This window comes from Nilaparvata lugens, chromosome 3 (assembly GCF_014356525.2).
Source record: "Nilaparvata lugens isolate BPH chromosome 3, ASM1435652v1, whole genome shotgun sequence".
In the NCBI taxonomy this organism is placed as follows: domain Eukaryota; kingdom Metazoa; phylum Arthropoda; class Insecta; order Hemiptera; family Delphacidae; genus Nilaparvata; species Nilaparvata lugens.
The window spans coordinates 91,573,221-91,590,821 of NC_052506.1; the positions used below are offsets into that span (position 1 = coordinate 91,573,221).

The following is a 17,601-nucleotide window of genomic DNA, read 5'->3' on the forward strand; positions in this document are numbered from 1 at the left end:
ATCCAAATGTTCATAGGCGTAAAATAATCCAAGAAGATGGAAAAAGTAATTATACAATTAATTAATATGTTTTGACAGTAAACAGAGTACATAACACTTGGAAAATTGGATGTTGTAAAAAAGTACAACACGCGACTTCTCGTGTGATTGATTAGGGCGCGACTACCGGAAGAATAATAGAATATACAATCTCAACTCTAAAACTTATTGTAAATCATTGAAAAATATGTTGGAATAGAATATAATTGATTGGGCTACTTCAAACAAGAATATAATAGTTACATCAAAATATTAATATTACGTCGGATTTATCAATATCAGCTATCATCTATAAAGGCAGTGTCAAGGCAGTGGAATCGACAACAATTGTTCTCCTATCTTTCTCCACTGCCATAGTGTTTATATTTGTTTTTGAGTGAAAATGGACTAAATTTTAGAAAAGTTAAATCCTAACCCTATTTCGGACTTTTGAAATGTTATCTTAATTAAGGAGAGAAATAGTACAAGGATTATCCTCAGTTTTTCTCTCCCAATCAGTGTTTCTTTGTAAAAACTATAAATAAATAAAAAAGTGTTGACCTTATTATATAACTTAAATTTTACTTCTCACTTCTGCAATTTAGCGATTCAAACCTCTAAACTCCTATTCACTTTAAAACTGGATATTTGAGAGCACCTCCTTTTCCCTCAGGGGGGCGCCCTTTTTGTATGGTGCCCCTTAAGGAAGCTTTTGTTAGCGCACCCTTTTCCTTGGCGCCCCTTTTGTTTGGCGCCCAAGGATTGCTGAACTACTGCAGCTGCAGATGGCGTACAGTAAAATTGGTTTCATTTATTTTTCAGATGGACAATTTTTTATCAGAAGTAACAAGATTGTAGAAAATTTATTTCAAAAATCGAATGAGATGAAAGAGTCTGGGTAAGGAGTATATTTGAATATCACATTTTGAACCAGTTTCATTGAAATTTGAAAGTATATACAAAACAGCTGACTTGTAAATCTTTGAAATATAATCTATATATATATATATATATATATATATATATATATATATATATATATATATATATGAATGTCTGTTTGTGTGTTAGTTTTTTTGTCTGTTCCCTGTAGACGTAAAAACTACTTGACAGAACGGCATGAAACTTTGGGGATATGTTGTCTGAATATTGGGGATGGTTTCTGACCAGAGATTTTAATGGGAGGGCTAATAATTATCAATTAATAATCGATTTTACAGACCCATGTTTTCGAAATTTTCGGCCGAGCGGCTACCGAAGAAGAGAAAGATGATCATGATTCAAGATCATATTGTGATAATATGATTAGCATCTAAAGTTGCCAGCTGTAATAAACAGATAAATATTGTGTACTGGTATAAAAACGGTAGTTTGTCTATCTATTGACAATCAACAACTATGAAAACATTAAATTCATCTTTGAAACACTGATTAAAACCTATCTATTTTTTTTTTTTTTAATCAGCACTTTACTGTTAGATATTGATAAGATAATTGATTAATTAATATTGATAATTGATATTGATTAGATAAACCAATTGATTGAAAAGAATATGTTTTCGGTATAATAAATGCTGCATGACTAAGCACATATGAAGTCCGTATTGAAATGTAAATGAAATTATTGATTGTCAGATGAATCTCATGATCCACCAAATAAAGTCAAGTGTGACATGAGATACATTGACTTTTTGGTGGTACAAAGTTCGCCGGGTGAGCTAGTTATTATATATAAGATTGGTGAAAATTATGGAAATGGCTTAATATTTCTTCTGAAAGAAGGTTTCAATGGGAGTTATATATTTGAATTGAGAAACTAATTTTCTGTCATTCTGTCTCTTTGAATCTAACTCTTTTTTTCAAAAGGGAACGTGGTCATTTGATGATAAGATTTCGATCCAGAGTACTGATGTCAAACTTTACTTTTTAGATATAATTAAACATTGTAACATGTACTCATATACTAAACACTTTGAAAAGGAAATATTGATCTGTCAGCCTTCAATGTAGGCCTAGCCTACTCATTTATTTCATTTTTGTATGATTTATTAATATATTCAAATGTAAATATCCTTGAAACGGTTTGAGATTTCAGATGTGCGATCCCAGCCATTCATTCTCTCTTGAAATTCTGTATCGAAAACATGTATCACATTTAAAAAATGAAGTTGGATTCAAAATAGCGGATCAAAATTTTGAGACGAAGGAAAAGTGAATTTATTTTTATTTCGAGTGGGACTCCCCATAATCCTTTTAATGGAACTACTAGGATGTTTCCATAATTTGCACCAGGAATTCTGAATACATTTTGTGATCACTATTTCGGCTATCCTTCTGTTCTCTCATCATTGCTTATCTGTTCAGTAAATGTTGTATATACCTGTATTCTTTCTCAACTGAACAAAGTTGTTCCCAATGAACAAAGCTATCAGGCTATAGGATTTGATAAAGGAAATCTTCTGTCGGAACACACTGAAAGATTGCTTTGCTTACGTAGATCATCACAAAAATATTCATGTTGAAATGGCTGTTGATATTAAAACTATGGAAGCTATGTTTGAAATTTTCTCAAAACAGAAATCAACACTAGTACGGAGAACATTATCAAGAAAGAAATAAGTGCGCTAAATATCCCTTCCATCATAGCTGAGTAGAATAGTAAAATTGTGGAACTGGGCAAAGAAAATGAAGAATTGAAACGAGAACTACAAAAGCGTTGATTGAGAATATGAGAAGAGAAAATAATCTAATATTCTTTGGTGTCGTGTCGATGAGGCAGATGGTGGAAAATCAACACAATTGATGAAGAAAACTTTGGATATTTGTAATAAAGTGCTGAAGGTTGAACTCAAGACGGTTGACTCTAATTTGGAGAGGAGGATTGACAGTAAAAAATATGAGGGTACGCTTCCGGTTATGTTATCCCTAGTATCTGTAATCAAGAAGAATAATATTATTCAGGAGTGTGGAAAGTTGAAAGGCTCCAAGATATTTCTGACACATGATTTGGACGGGCAGTCTCGCGAGAGACAGAGGATATTGAGGGATGAAGGAGGTGACTATATAGATAAGAAACAGTTAATAGATGTTGAAGACCACGAGGGAGTGGAGAGTCAGGATTGGGAGGAAAATCTGAAAAAGCACAGAAGAGAGGCTGAAGGGCAAACTGCAGGAAAAGGAAAATTGAGGTGATGGAAAGCATCAGATATCAGCTCGTTTTTTCTCTCCTCAGGGGGCGATAAAAGAAAAAAATAGTAAAGCCTATCAGAAAAGCTGTTGTTTGGAAAAAACAATCTTAATGACAAGCTAACTCTAAATTCATGTAGTTGCATTTAATGTGGCTGGAATACAGAATAAATTGAATGATGCAGATTTCTCGAATTTCCTTCAGAATCGCGATATTTTCCTCCTCTTTGAGACATTTATCAGAGATGAAAATAGCTTTTCTTCTAGTTGAGAAAAAGTTTCCCCAATATGAAATCATTTGGATTCTTGCAATTAGAGCTACATGCTATGATAGAGCAAGTGGAGGAGAAATTTATGGAATAAAAAGAGGAAATAATTGTTCGATTCTTCCCAAGTTTGTCAAAGTCGAAAATGATTATATTGTGAGAATCTAAATTGAATCTTGTATAATGATCACTACCGTACATTGCCAGTTTAATTGAATTGTAATCACTGGATGCGTGATTTTAACATAATCCAGGAGGTACTTGATCAACTGGAAGGACAGAATATTCTATCACTTGGGAAGTAAGCTTTCAACATTTGGGGAATATGATTATGCTGACTGATCCTGAGAATCGAGCACATTCCATGGATTTTGATGCAAGGCCTAGACTCTGCAAACTCATTTTCAAAAAGATGCCTGACAATGTATGTGTATAAAATGCTGATAAGAATGCATACAGACACATTCTACATTTCACAAATGTGTATAAAGAAAATAATAACCCTAATGGTTACATCCAAAACTTCAACGATCTCAAGTATGAGAAGACAATTTTCTCCCTGCTACAACGTCAGACTTCTGGAAGATGATTGGCAACACCGTTCAATATGGTTGCAAACAATGCTACCAAAATTGAGTATGTCAACTACTATGATCCAAATGAACTTGTGGACAGGCTATGGTTATCAGACCAATCTAGAACAGTTGGCAACACTGATCTTGAGAATGAGATCAACTCCATTCTGGAAGAGTTGGTGGAAGGTGGATATATAGTTGGCAAGCCTGCACACTAGTTGCAATATAAAGAGCTGTTATTACTATAACTTTGCAAACGGTTGAGATCATTACTGATATATAGTACATTGTTGCAGAAGAGTAGAAGAATTATGGATATCTTGGGCAATGTCAATGCTTACCATTGGCCGGTGATAAATATCATCCTCATAATGATGGAGATGCTGTGAATTCGGTTACATGAAAAAATCTAATTTGGACCAGGCTGCCAAGGACAATATATAACAATGCATCACAAATATTCACAAGCCTCAATAACTCGATATTGACAGACTTACAAGACCCCATCAGAGACTTGGATGCAGTTAACAAGCAATATTTAGCTTGAAAAGTGGTGTTTTGGAGAGAGGCCAATAGAGGTTGTTAACGTGTACAAGTATCTGGGAGTAAGATTGTCCACAAAGCTGTCATCAAAAGAGCATTTTAGAGAAAAATCACTCTCAGCAAAGATGGCTATGAATCTCTTTGATGATATCCTCCTTAATAATGCAATACCATTCAAATCAAAGCTACAAATCTTCGATGCAGTAGGAAGGTCTATAATTTCTCATGCAGCACAGGTGTGGGGTGGAAGAATCTATGATGTGGTTGGAAGTATTCAGCGTTTCTTCCTTAAGAAGGTATTTTGTCTCCCATCATACACACCAAATCAGGCTTCGCTTCTGGAGACCGGAGTCTGTCCAATTTTCCTGCATACAATAAGGCTACACCTCCAGTTTCTAAAGCGATGTTTGAATCTGCATGAAAGAAGATATCCATGAATGCTATTGAAATTGATGATTCGAAGAAGTCTATTTCTGTATGATGATTGGAGGATGTTGAATGACTTGTTTGACATCCTATTGGAGGAGATTTCAGCAGGTAGCTTGAACATCGACCAGACGATTGACAGGATTGGAAGTAGGCCTAAGCTGCGAGATCAACAGATGAAGCGGGTCGCCATGAGCCAGCACTACACCATTCGCCGAAAGCTCGATCACTGGAGTGATCAAATTTCTCAAAATTTCAGCTTTCAATTCTTCAAAGCAAGAAATGAATTGATTCGACTCAATAAGTATTCATTAAATGGGAACAGGCTCTCATTTGTGACTCATTTCATTGGAACATGTCCCATACTTGTCGAGTTCAGATGGCAACACTTTGGCAGGGCAGCATTGTCACGGGAAGAGCTGAACAACTACCTCAACGGAGATGACTGGCTAATAGGTGCATACTAATAGGTGCATGATAGGTGCATACTGTGTTGGTGCATGGAAATACAGAAACTAATTGATTTCGGAATTCAATGGATAGTGAGCTGTGAATTGTTGAATGAACACTTCAAAGAGAAAAATTATTTGAAAAGAGAAATGTAAAAATTATTTGAAAAATGTTTAATTTTGTATTTAATTTTCTACTTATGACAAACCTCGTCCTGACGGTCGTTGACCAAGGGTAATGCTTGCTATAACTGTAAATATTTTCTTTTATAATATCATCTTGAAAAAATGTTAAAATAAAAGCGATTATTCATTCATTCATTCATTCAATTTATTCATAATTTGCACTAGCCCTGTCTTTACTGCCTGTATATATCCCAACTGGGTTCGGCTTTATATTGCCTGTCAGCCTACTGGTTTTGAATAGGAAACAATTACTATACATGTTACTTATGAGGAACGCTAACAGTTTGAAGTGAATATCTTCATGGTTAGTACTTGGTTGCTTACGGCATCTAGATTCAATTAGAAACAGAATACAGTCCTCAAGAGTTAAGTGGATATAAAGATTTTTTAAATGTGTTTTTCAAATTAATTCTAATTTTTTAGAAGTATAATAACATTACTTAATTCAAACTCCAATACATGGTATTAATTTGAATTTGGTTGATGTGTAGGTGACTCAATGATTTGCATGATGATAGGTTTCATTTCACAAAGCCACATACTAAAGATTTGATTCCATTGATCAGTAGGGAATCAACACAGTCGCAATACATTCCACTGGACGTTTTGAAATTCGCTACCTGGAAGATGATTAGCAATGAAAAGTCAAAAGATGAACAATCATCAATTGCAAAACCTAATGGCAAAGAATCTACAAAAAGCGAAAATGTGAAAAATCTATTAAAGGGATTAAGCTATCGTCCAAAATACTTCAAACCGTATTCAACAGAAATTCTGGATGAAAAAGGGATGTATTTCCACCGCATATTTCAAGTGGGAACATCTTATGAAGAAGAGTTCCTAGCTGACGACAGATCTCCAAATACTGGTATCAAAATGCAGTAAGTGAAATAGTTTTCTGAAGCTACGTTAACACCGGAGTTAATAACACAAGTTTTTAACATTTTTGTTATTAACTGATGTTAATTACAAAAGTCACTAACATCTTATTGAGCTGCGTTCACACCGGAGTTAATAACACGATTAACAAAAGTTATCAACTTGACTAAATCAACAAAACTTTATCTCAACAAGTTAATAACTCGTGTTTCTAACAGAAAATTCCATGTTTTTAACAAGAACTTTTGTTATCAACTCTGGTGTAAACGCACTATAATTTGTTTACATTAAATCAGATGAAGATTTTTATGTTAATGATCACACCTGTTTGAATTTAAATTATTTTGAAGACGATTTTTTGCTTTTTATTCTGGCTTTTATATCATATGAGTATTCTCGTTAAATGACTTGTAACTTTTGTTAATAACAGGTTACTATCTTCCCGCAACCCCCTCGCCCAGCATCCCTACCCTACAACTACAGCTGCAGACAAAACACATGACAAAGTTATTAACTTTTGATAATAACAAAACTAGCAGCCAAAAGAGAATGTTATCAACTTATGTTAAAAACGTTTGTTTTAAACTTTGGTGTAAACGCATTATAATTTATTTACATTAGATTAGATGAAGATCATTATTTCAATGATCACACACATGTTTCAATTCAAATTTGAAGACAATTTTTTGCTTCTTATTCCGGATGTTAAATCATATGAATAAAGTCAATTATATTGATAACAAGATCTTGTTTAATAACAAGGAATTTTCTGTTAGAAACATGAGTTATTAACTTTTGTCAAGAGAAATTTTTGACGATTCCGTCAAGTTAATAAATTTTTGGTAATAACTCGTGTTATTAATATGGGTGTAAACGCAGCTTTAGAAACACAAGTTATTAACGTTAAGAGAAATTTTTGTCGATTCAGTCAAGTTGATAACTTTTGTCAATAAATCGTGTTATTAACTCCGGTGTAATCCCAGTTCAACATGATGTTAATGACTTTTGTAATAATTAACATCGGTTAATAACAGAAATGTTAAAAACTTGTGTTATTAACTCCGGTGTAAACACAGCTTAAGTGTTATTCTCGCTAATCTGTCATTAGCATTCCTTATAATAAAGATCATCAACAAACAATGTTTTCCATTCATCAAATTAAAACCGTTTGAAGTGGAGCTCGCACTACTGTAACTTATTTATCTTTTCCATCAAAGACCTTGAAGATGCACCATTTTATTGTCTCCATTTTCCATCATCGAAATATCATTATTCGATCTTCAAATCTTCAGCTGCGTTTAGACTGTGTAACCTTGTTATACAACTTGTTATAAGTAACAGGTTACATGTAACTGTTAGAAAAATAAGTTATGAAACTTTCGTTATACAACAAAATCTTGATAGGCAAAAAGGAATTTGTGACATGTTATAAAACAAAAACATCAGTTTGTGCGTCTCCATTATTTGGAGTTGTCATGACGACTATATACGATGATGTTCTATCTTGAAACTTGCAACTTCAGCCTTTAGGCTAGGGTCAAACGAGCGCACAAAGTGCGTCCGTTGCAACTTACTTTTTGACGTCCGTTGTAGAAATACATAGAAGTGAATTGGTGACAACACACGAGGTATGTGCGTACCAAGTAACGGACGGTGATTATTGAACTGCGCAGAAATGCTACAACGCACGTCGAGCAATGCAATAGTTATTTGTGCAACTAGTGCGCAAAGTGACAGTTTGCTGCACCGAAAGAAACGTTTATTTGAGTGGAGTGGAATGGTTTCTTGAGTGCAGCAGAGGAACTTTGCGCACGTATTTCACATTTGATTTTTCCTACAGTTACCATTGAATATGGAAAGTGAGTAATTATGGGTAAAATTGCCTGAAATGCATCGAATTTTTTTCTGTGTAATTTTATTATTAATAAATAAAATAGAATAACGTAGTAGTGTTTGAATGACGGGGCGGCTGTGTGCTGTAAGGGTGGCACTGTGCTGTACTCGAACTCGGTGTCCTTGATATTATGACACACGTGCACCACAACACTATAGCAGCCCAGTCAGTGCAGTTACCAACTTAATTTTTGTTTTCGTGCACTAATCCTCCATATAACCCACCAACTACTTTGCGTTGCAATGTTGCAAATCTGGAGTGCAGAAAAAAATTTTCCTGCACTAGAGCGGAAAAATGATTCTTTGCGTTCTGTAATCAGTGTAGCAATGGCTACTTTTCAAGGTAACTGTAGGAAAAGTTATTGCTTTGTCTGATTCCATTGCATAAAGCCAACTGACATTGAAGCCAACTACTCAATGCTCATGTGGTTTCATTGGCGACGGCCGTAAAAGTAAGTTCGTCTGGGCGCAAATGTTATTCAGTGTTCATTTTTGAGTAACAGCCGTGGAAGATGTCTCAATTTCTTTGTTAGGTCTAGCATAATAAGGAACGTGATGATGATAAGTCGAAATCACAGGCAAACAACTCGGAAACAAGATGGCCGCCAAAATTTTCAGGATTTTGCTATATCGCTTGTATTTCAATAATCGTTCGAAATATGCAACCGTTTTTCCAGACAAAAATATTTAAAAAATCTTGCTCTATAATTTTTGTTTTTTAAAATTCTCCTCTAAAACGCATATTTTCTTAGTTATAACCTTCAAAAGCCCAAAAAAGTTTTTTTTCTAAATTTGTTCAAATTTCATTCCATTATAACTTTTTCCGTGCAAGAGATACAGAGAAATTTTACATCTATGAAATTTACAGCGTTTCTTCAACTTTGGAACGATGAATCTTCATGCGCTGTATGGCAAAAAATGAGTTCTCCAGTGCCCTCCAAAGAAAGCCCTGCATGATTTCTGGTGCGTTTTTCCATAGGCATGAGGTAACAAGCTAGAACTATAAAATCAATTTTTTCATGACGAATAAGAATATTGATGATGGAAACAACGAAAATATTCGACATCATTGAAAAATACAATGACCGCCATCATTATTGACAGAAATTTTCATGTTGCTTTCAACATTCAGCTATTGTGACAGATATCGGCTTGGTATCACAACTAAAGTGTTTAGAATTAACCAAACAATAATTTTCGAGAGAATCATCTCATTTCGACCACTCTTTCCATAATTTATTCAACTTCAAAAACTTGAAACATACATTTTTTGGGGACAATATTTTACTTTCCACCCTAGTTCAGGTTTAACATATGGTGAAAAAAGAGTGTTTTCCGCTGCAAACAGTAGATTTTTCTCTTTTTCCAATGACGCCCCAGCCGTAGAAGGTGGACTTACAGCCATCAACTAGATGCCATTTTGAATATTCTATAACATTCTACAAAACTGTGCCAATAATATTGGTGTTTGTTCACTCTGAATACATTTACAGTAAAATATTGTCCCCGAAAAATGTATGTTTCAAGTTCTGAAGTTGAATAACTTATGGAAAGAGTGGTCGAAATGAGATGATTCTCTCGAAAATTATTGTTTGGTTAATTCTAAACACTTTGGTTGTGATACCAACCCGATATCTGTCACAATAACTGAATAACAAGCAACATAAACATTTCTGTCAATAATGATTGCGGTCATTGTACTTTTCAATGATGTCAAATATTTTCGTTGTTTCCATAATCAATATTCTTATTCGTCTGGTTGTAACGAAGAGATTGAGACCATTTGCAAGTCTCTATCTTGATGTAGTCATGAAAAAATTGATTTTATAGTTCTAGCTTGTTACCTCATGCCTATGGAAAAACGCACCATAAATCATGCAGGGTTTTCTTTGGAGGGCGCTGGAGAACTCATTTTTTGCCGTACAGCGCATGAAGATTCATCGTTCCAAAGTTGAAGAAACGCTGTAAATTTCATAGATGTAAAATTTCTCTGTATCTCTCGCACAAAAAAAGTTATAATGGAATGAAATTTGAACAAATTTAGAAAAAAAGCTTTTTTGGGCTTTTGAAGGTTATAACTAAGAAAATATGCGCTTTAGAGTAAAATTTAAAATATATTTTAAATTATATTTCTCAATAAAACCTTTACAGAAAATATGAAAGAGAATATTCTATTGTATAATATAGAAACTGACCATATTTTTGTATTGCAATATGGGATTGAGTGCACTCAACAATAAATTTTCCATTTTTCGCCCTAATTTGACTATGATGCATGATTTTGAACCGCCTTGACAAGCTGAGAAGAATGAAGTGTAGTATGATGAGATCCGAGCATTGTGTCAAAAGTTATGAGTGTTTGAAACCCTCTCACAACCAAAAGTTTTTTAACCAGATCACTCCCGTGTTATCGGATGGGCACGTTAACTGTCGGTCCCGGCTGAAATATGACAGTCGTAAGGCCCATTGACGGCTTAAATTATATATTCAGGCGGTGGGACCTTCCCGCAAGGGACTCCCCACCAACAAAAACCATACTTACTTTTTATGAATGTTAGAAATTTTGATCCTCGAGGTGTCCTTTTAAACGCTCCTCTCCACTAGGAAATACTGGAATGAAGTGCATCTAACAGGTGATTCTCATAGAACAAAATCTCATGAACTTATTTCATTGTGCGAAATATCAATGTGAGGACAATGTAGTTGGTGATGATGGTTGAAGTTGGAAATTAGGTGTTTTCCACAATACAAGGAGCATTGTTGTCAGGTGTACCTGGAAATTCATATGAGATAGAGTGCTCTATCTGATCTTAGATTGTAGAGCACAAAAATACGCTCAGAGGGATTTCGAATTATACATCTTACGCTCAACTCACACTTACGCGACTCAGATCGAGAAGAGACTCGACTCTAGTTGAGAGCATGTGTTTCAAATGGTGACGTCGCGGAGGACTAGAATCGACTGGTCTGAGTATCACCATTTGGAAACACATGTTCTCGACTAGAGTCGAGTCTCTTCTCCACCTGAGTCGCGTAAGTGTGAGTTGGGCAATGGTAACAATCGGAAGATACTGTTGATCGAAAACTAAAATTCATCAGAATTGCTTTTTTCTTAAATTTTTTCTCATTTTTGAAAAAATTATAACTCAGTACTCATTGGTTAAAGAGAGTTCTGAATGATCTCATTTTATTCAGAATTTTATGATCTAAAAAAGGCGAGAGCAAATGTTTCTGTCCGATTACTGGATTTGGCAGAAATAGCTGAAAACTGGAAAATGAACAGAAAATACAAGGTTTTTGAGCCATTCTGTATCTAGCACAAGGAAATTTTGCATGAAGAAAGTGGTTCTGGACTTCTCTCATGTATCCAAATAATATATTAAAAAATCAGAACTACAATATAAATTGCAAGTAGACCCCCTTTCTTATGTCTATATTGACTGGACTAATAAACCAATCACCACTGTCAAGTGTCAGCAACTGTCAAGCAGCTGATGATTCAGCTACTTCCCCCACCACCTATGTCAACCATATTCAATAACTTGTAACATGTTATAAGTAGTAAAACGTTCTTATAACACATGTTCCATGTGACAAAGTTATAATTGCTCTTTGATCTTTGCCGACTTCGTGCGGGAAAGGAAAAACTTGTTATAAAACACGAAATTATGTTATAAAACACGGAAGTTACATGTAATGAGTTTCATGAGTTTATAACATTTTTGTTAAATTTGTTATATAACCAACGTTTTGTAACAAAGTTACACTGTGTAAATGTAGCTAAATGAAAAACCTGTTACATATAACACGAGATTATGTTTTATAACACGAAGTTACATGTAAAAAGTTACATGAATTCGAAAATGTTTTGTTATAGCTGTTTCCTATAAAACCAAAGTTTTATAACAAAGTTACACAGTGTGAACGCAGCTTTGAACTCAAATTGGGTATCATTGCTAAACTCACACTTACGCGACTCAGGTCGAGAAGAGACTCGACTTTAGTTGAGAGCATGTATTTTCAAATGGTAACGTCGTGGAGACTAGAATCGACTGGTCTGAGAGTCACCATTTGGAAACACATGGAAACAGCTCCTAGTAACCTAGTAGCACTGTAAACAGTAGACCTCGCGCAGCTATAAACCACAACCTCTCTAATTAATACTGTCTACAGGCTAAGTGTAAATTATGTTCTGTCATGTCGTGTTGGTGATGAGATAATCAGTGTGAAAATGGGCAATGGCTGATTGGGTTGATGTACCGACAGTACTAATCTGATGTCACCTGTTTGAAATAGTTAACAAACTGTGCCGTGCTATGAAAACTTAGAAAGTTAATTTGGAATTTAGAATTTAGAAGCACACACAATATAACTTAATAAAAGGGATGCTTGATAAACATACCTAGTGCTAGAGAACGGGAAACCAGAAATGACAAGAGAGACAACGAAATAGAGAGAAGATATCAACTATATTGTCACCTCTTACAGTTAAATTCAACAATTAAAAAACAAAATGAAGTTACATCATGAAAACCGAAAAAAATTACTCAATTTAGAAGGTTATCTCTGATATAGATAATTCGGTAATAACCTACTCGGTCTGCTTTACATTTAAAATGTTTTAGATTGAATCATTAGAAGCTCAAAGGACTCTAATTTCAGAAAGAAGAATTAAAAGATATCATAGATATTTCTCAGAAGTTAATCATAAATAACAATACATCTTTCAAAAGAAAGATCAACATAAAATTCTTAGTTCTAGTTCTTAGAACATTTAGAACACACTAGGAAACCTTTAAAACACTATCAAATATTAATAATCCCCAATAATATCTATTCTGTATCTTTATATTATGAAAGCTGCAAAGACAAATATTCCTCAAGTATCACATCAAGAAATTCTACATAGGAAGACTATTCAAAAATATGTGATATATGAACAAATTTAGAAAAGCTAGGGTCCTTGAGACTTCTATTCGATCCTTTACAACTTTAAGACCAAAATTATTTTAAAACATTAATTTATCAATAAGGGAACTTTAAACATTTCATATACTAATTCAACTTTTAGTAGTTTAGAAGATTATAAAATATAAATTTAAGAAAACTGAAATTCCCAGCTGGATCCTTACAGAGAAAATATGGCCTCACATTTCAATGTAGAGATACAACCGAAAATCTATTACTCAAACCAAATTAATAAAATTTGTAAACTATCCATCCCCAATAATATCTCAAAGTTACGATTCCACAAAAGATCTAATTCCGCACGTTTCAATTGATGGTTAGCACATTTTACACCCCTCCCTTTTGAAAGTCCATAGTTACTAAAACCCATTTTGTCACATCCGGAGTTCCTGGGACGTTCGTTTAATTTGGAAAAAAGTCGTTACCTTAAAGCTGTTTCTTCAATTTGAATCTAGGCTTGGTGATCAAGCTCTACATGTCCAGATGGACAGGAGACAGCATACCCCAAGCTTCTAGGACTGCCATCGATTCAGAGGCGTCTCAGCGGCTTAAAGACACACGTTCATGAACCCGTCAATTGATGGACTCGTACATTGTGATGGGTCCATACTTTGATGAACCCGTACTTTGACCGCTGTTAGAATAAAAATAATAAACTAGTATAATACAAATTAACTTAACTTCAGTTATATAATAAAGTCAACCTACTTTAGGTTATATAAAACTCAAATCAATACTTATTACTTTAAAACACAAATAGACATTACCTACTTCAATATCTTGATTTAATAGAAAAGAATTTATTTGTAATCAGGGTCATGCCCTTTATACAAAGAGATGAGTACATAGAATTCCATAAGTTGATTGAATTACTTCATAATAAGGTCTTTCGAGTATTTCTGTTCAGTCAGTTCTCTTACATAAATTACATATAAAGTGTAATTTAAAAAAAAAATTACATGATAGGTGTTTCCTTGAGAATCAAGAAAGCTTTTCATTAGAATCAACAAACAAATAAAATCTATAACACAAAATACTGATAGAACTCATAATAATTTACTATAAACATCAGTCAATTTGGATTCAAACAACAGTAATTGAAACTTAGGTTAATAGCTTCCTCTTCAAAAATAATTTAAAATAAAAAAATTTCAATTTCTTCTAATAGGTACTCTACATTTCTACATATTACACTCAAATGTATCTATCACAACAAATTTAACACTCTGATGGAAGCTTTCATCAATAATCATTTCCTTAATTATATAATAAATTTATGACGTACCTTTAATAGCGGTTATAGGAGGAAAATCTCCATTGTGAGGTGACAATTTTTGATACTCTCTCTCTTCTTTACTTAAAAAAAAAACTTCTAAAACGCAAGCGAACTAAACATGCTTCTACAACAGAAGGTTGCAGAGCCAATAAAAGGAAAGACTTAAGCTGGCCGAGAGCCATAATAAATATCAAATCACTACAAAAGTTCAAGCAAAATCTATTGAGAGAATACATCTTTAGTTCTGTTAGCAGCAATGGACAGACGCTGAATGAATGCACTTCGCTTTTCTCGTCTTGCCGTGGACAGCTGTAAACGGCCTTACTAGATAGGAACCTAACCAACGTTGACTGTGATTGGGAGTTACTATTTTCTAGAAAAATTTCCACCAATAGAAGGAAGCGGTACAACTACAATTTAAGATACTTTCTCCCACCAAGTGACAGCAAGAGAGGCCATGAACTAAAGTGCGAGATAAATTTCTTTTAACACGGCTCTTTCTCAAAGACGGAGAGGTCCGATGCTCTATCCTCCACTAATCTCTCCCACTACCTAGCAGCATTCTCCTTCTTTTGTGCCTGTGTGAGAGAGCTTTGTAACCTTCGCTCCCCTCCACTGGCAATGTTCCAAAGTGATATGTTTGTGTATGTTACGGAGATGTGTTCATCACAAGAACCTGAAGCGAAATGACACACGGCGCATCCAATTGTGCACAGGATATCCGTCTGTGACTATGTTACAAACTGTGGAGGGAGAATTGGGTTTCTCCTCTTCATGTTAAAAGTAATTTATCTCGCACATTAGCACTGATGCTCCAGGAAAATCGTTGATTTTCTTAGCACCATAACTTCTACGCACACACTTGCAGAGTCGACACAACACAAAGCAGGAAACCAAAAAAGCGAAATCCATTTTCATAACAGGCTGACTTCTCATGATAATTCGCAAAATCCTCATCATTCACAATTGGAACAATGAAAATTGTTACAAAGCTCAGTTCACGTTTGAATTTATATTCCATATGATAATTCTTCATCCAGTTCTGTGATAATCTTTTCATCTGATGAAAATATTTCTCAAATATTTTAAAATCAATTTTTTTTAATATTATAATTTCTTCAGCATTATTAATTTAATTTAGTTCATTTAATTATTTTTGACCGAGCGAGGTGTGGTCTAAGATTCAAGTCGATGGTTTTGCATTTCATATATGTTCCGCATTTATGGTGGAATGCAGCAATAGATTTTGACAGATATGTTCATTTTTGAATTTCACGTCGACATATAATTAAGGTTTTTTCTTTGAAATTTTGCATTTCAAGGATAATACAAAAGGAAAAGGAGTCTCCTTCGAACGCCAATATCACTGTAAGAATCAGAAAACAAATTTAGCAGCTTCTCTATGTCTCAGGTTAAGTGATTGGTCGATACAACTGAGTTTTTAAAAATTGAAACTTTATTCAATCAAATAGTACATAGGACCAAACAAAATTAAGGTAATTATTGATTTTATTGCTTTAATCGGTCCATTGGGGTTCCAGTAAGAGTAATCTATGGTTTTCCAACAAAATTTCTGAAGGCATAACTTTTGGCAGCCTAAAAACCATCTAATTCTCATACTTTTTTCAGTTTCTCCACGATATCTCCAAAACCAATTGTTCTGTCAATATTTTTATTCCATACTTTTTCAAAGAGCGTTAAATTCTCTACAATTTTCATGTCCGAAACGTTCTTCTATTTCCTACATGAAGCGAGTTATAGCTTGTCGAGAATTGGTAATTTTTTTCAACTTTGCAAAAAATCACAAAATTCATTTATATTCCTCCTTTCACTTCTTATAAAGTCGTATTGGGTATTATTTGATCGTAATTAGAGTATTACGGAGATCTTAATACAATCACTGATAAAAGATTTTGATCAAAAAAATTTATATTTTAGGGTAGTGATTGAATTTATGAGACTCATGATTTGGCGCTAACTGTTGTGTGAATTCAGACTAAATGCTAATTGCTAAAAACGTCCATTGTTGGGAATGAAATGTGCACGTTATACAGTATCATAGTATGGAAATTATCAAGTACTTACTAGATTGTCCAGTTGAGAATGAAACAGCAGAATGTCTCCATGAAATCTACTCTATAATCTATCTAATCTACTCTTATAGTAGTTGCGCCAGTTTTGTTGAAGACATGCCTATTATTGCTGCCTCCTTGGACGTTTGGATGGGCCTCATTGTATGTTGCTTTCCTCCTGGAGCTCTGGTGCTTTGCCGGCCTCTCTGTCATCATCGTTTTAGGGGTTGCTAAAGTCCGGGGACAGGTCATCCATCATCTTCATCCTCAAGGGTTGCCACCATGATATCTTCACAGTTTACCCCACTGCAATAATTTTTGCAGATGGGTGAACATTTCAATCCTGCTTTGATGCATGTACATGCCTTACCACATCCAGTCTTACGTTGGCAGGACACAATGTGCAGAAGAGACTCTGGTGCAGGCTGCTGCAACATTAGTGTGGGCTGAAGAACATTGCCATCATATTTAAAGACCACCCCCAATCTGTTGGACATGTTTTGACCAGCTGCCAAGATTGAATTTGGTGGTAGCAGCGACAGAAGTGATGATGTACAGCATCCTCAATTGGTGGAAGTCTTGAGAGGCTAAGTTTAATCCCAGAAGCAGACTTGGCAAAGAGTTGATTGAGGCCAATGTCTGGGTTAGGTCTTGCACCACTGTACAGAGTCTTGTGAAAAAGCCATACATTTTTTCTTCCATTTTTCCAATGAACCACTCTTGTGTCTCAAAACAATGGTCTCAAATAGAAGTTTAACAGACTCAGGTATAACTGAATCAACATCAGGCAAGAAGCTCTCAGATGAGGTATACTTGGTCATATGCATGGGACCTAATGTCTTCCAGAATTATATCTCCTGCTCC

At 34.6% G+C, this 17,601-nt stretch overlaps 1 protein-coding gene across 3 annotated transcripts in view; it reads left to right on the plus strand.

Moving 5' to 3' along the window:
- Positions 1–17,601, plus strand: part of LOC120350637 — a 194,187-nt gene that overhangs the window by 119,394 nt on the left and 57,192 nt on the right. For 2 of the 3 annotated variants that reach the window (XM_039425037.1, XM_039425034.1), the window contains exons 8-9: positions 841–916; positions 6,216–6,530. In XM_039425037.1, coding sequence (XP_039280971.1) covers positions 841–916; positions 6,216–6,530 — 391 coding nt within the window. The remainder of the gene's footprint in view (positions 1–840; positions 917–6,215; positions 6,531–17,601) is intronic. The other variant, XM_039425035.1, reaches the window with a different exon arrangement.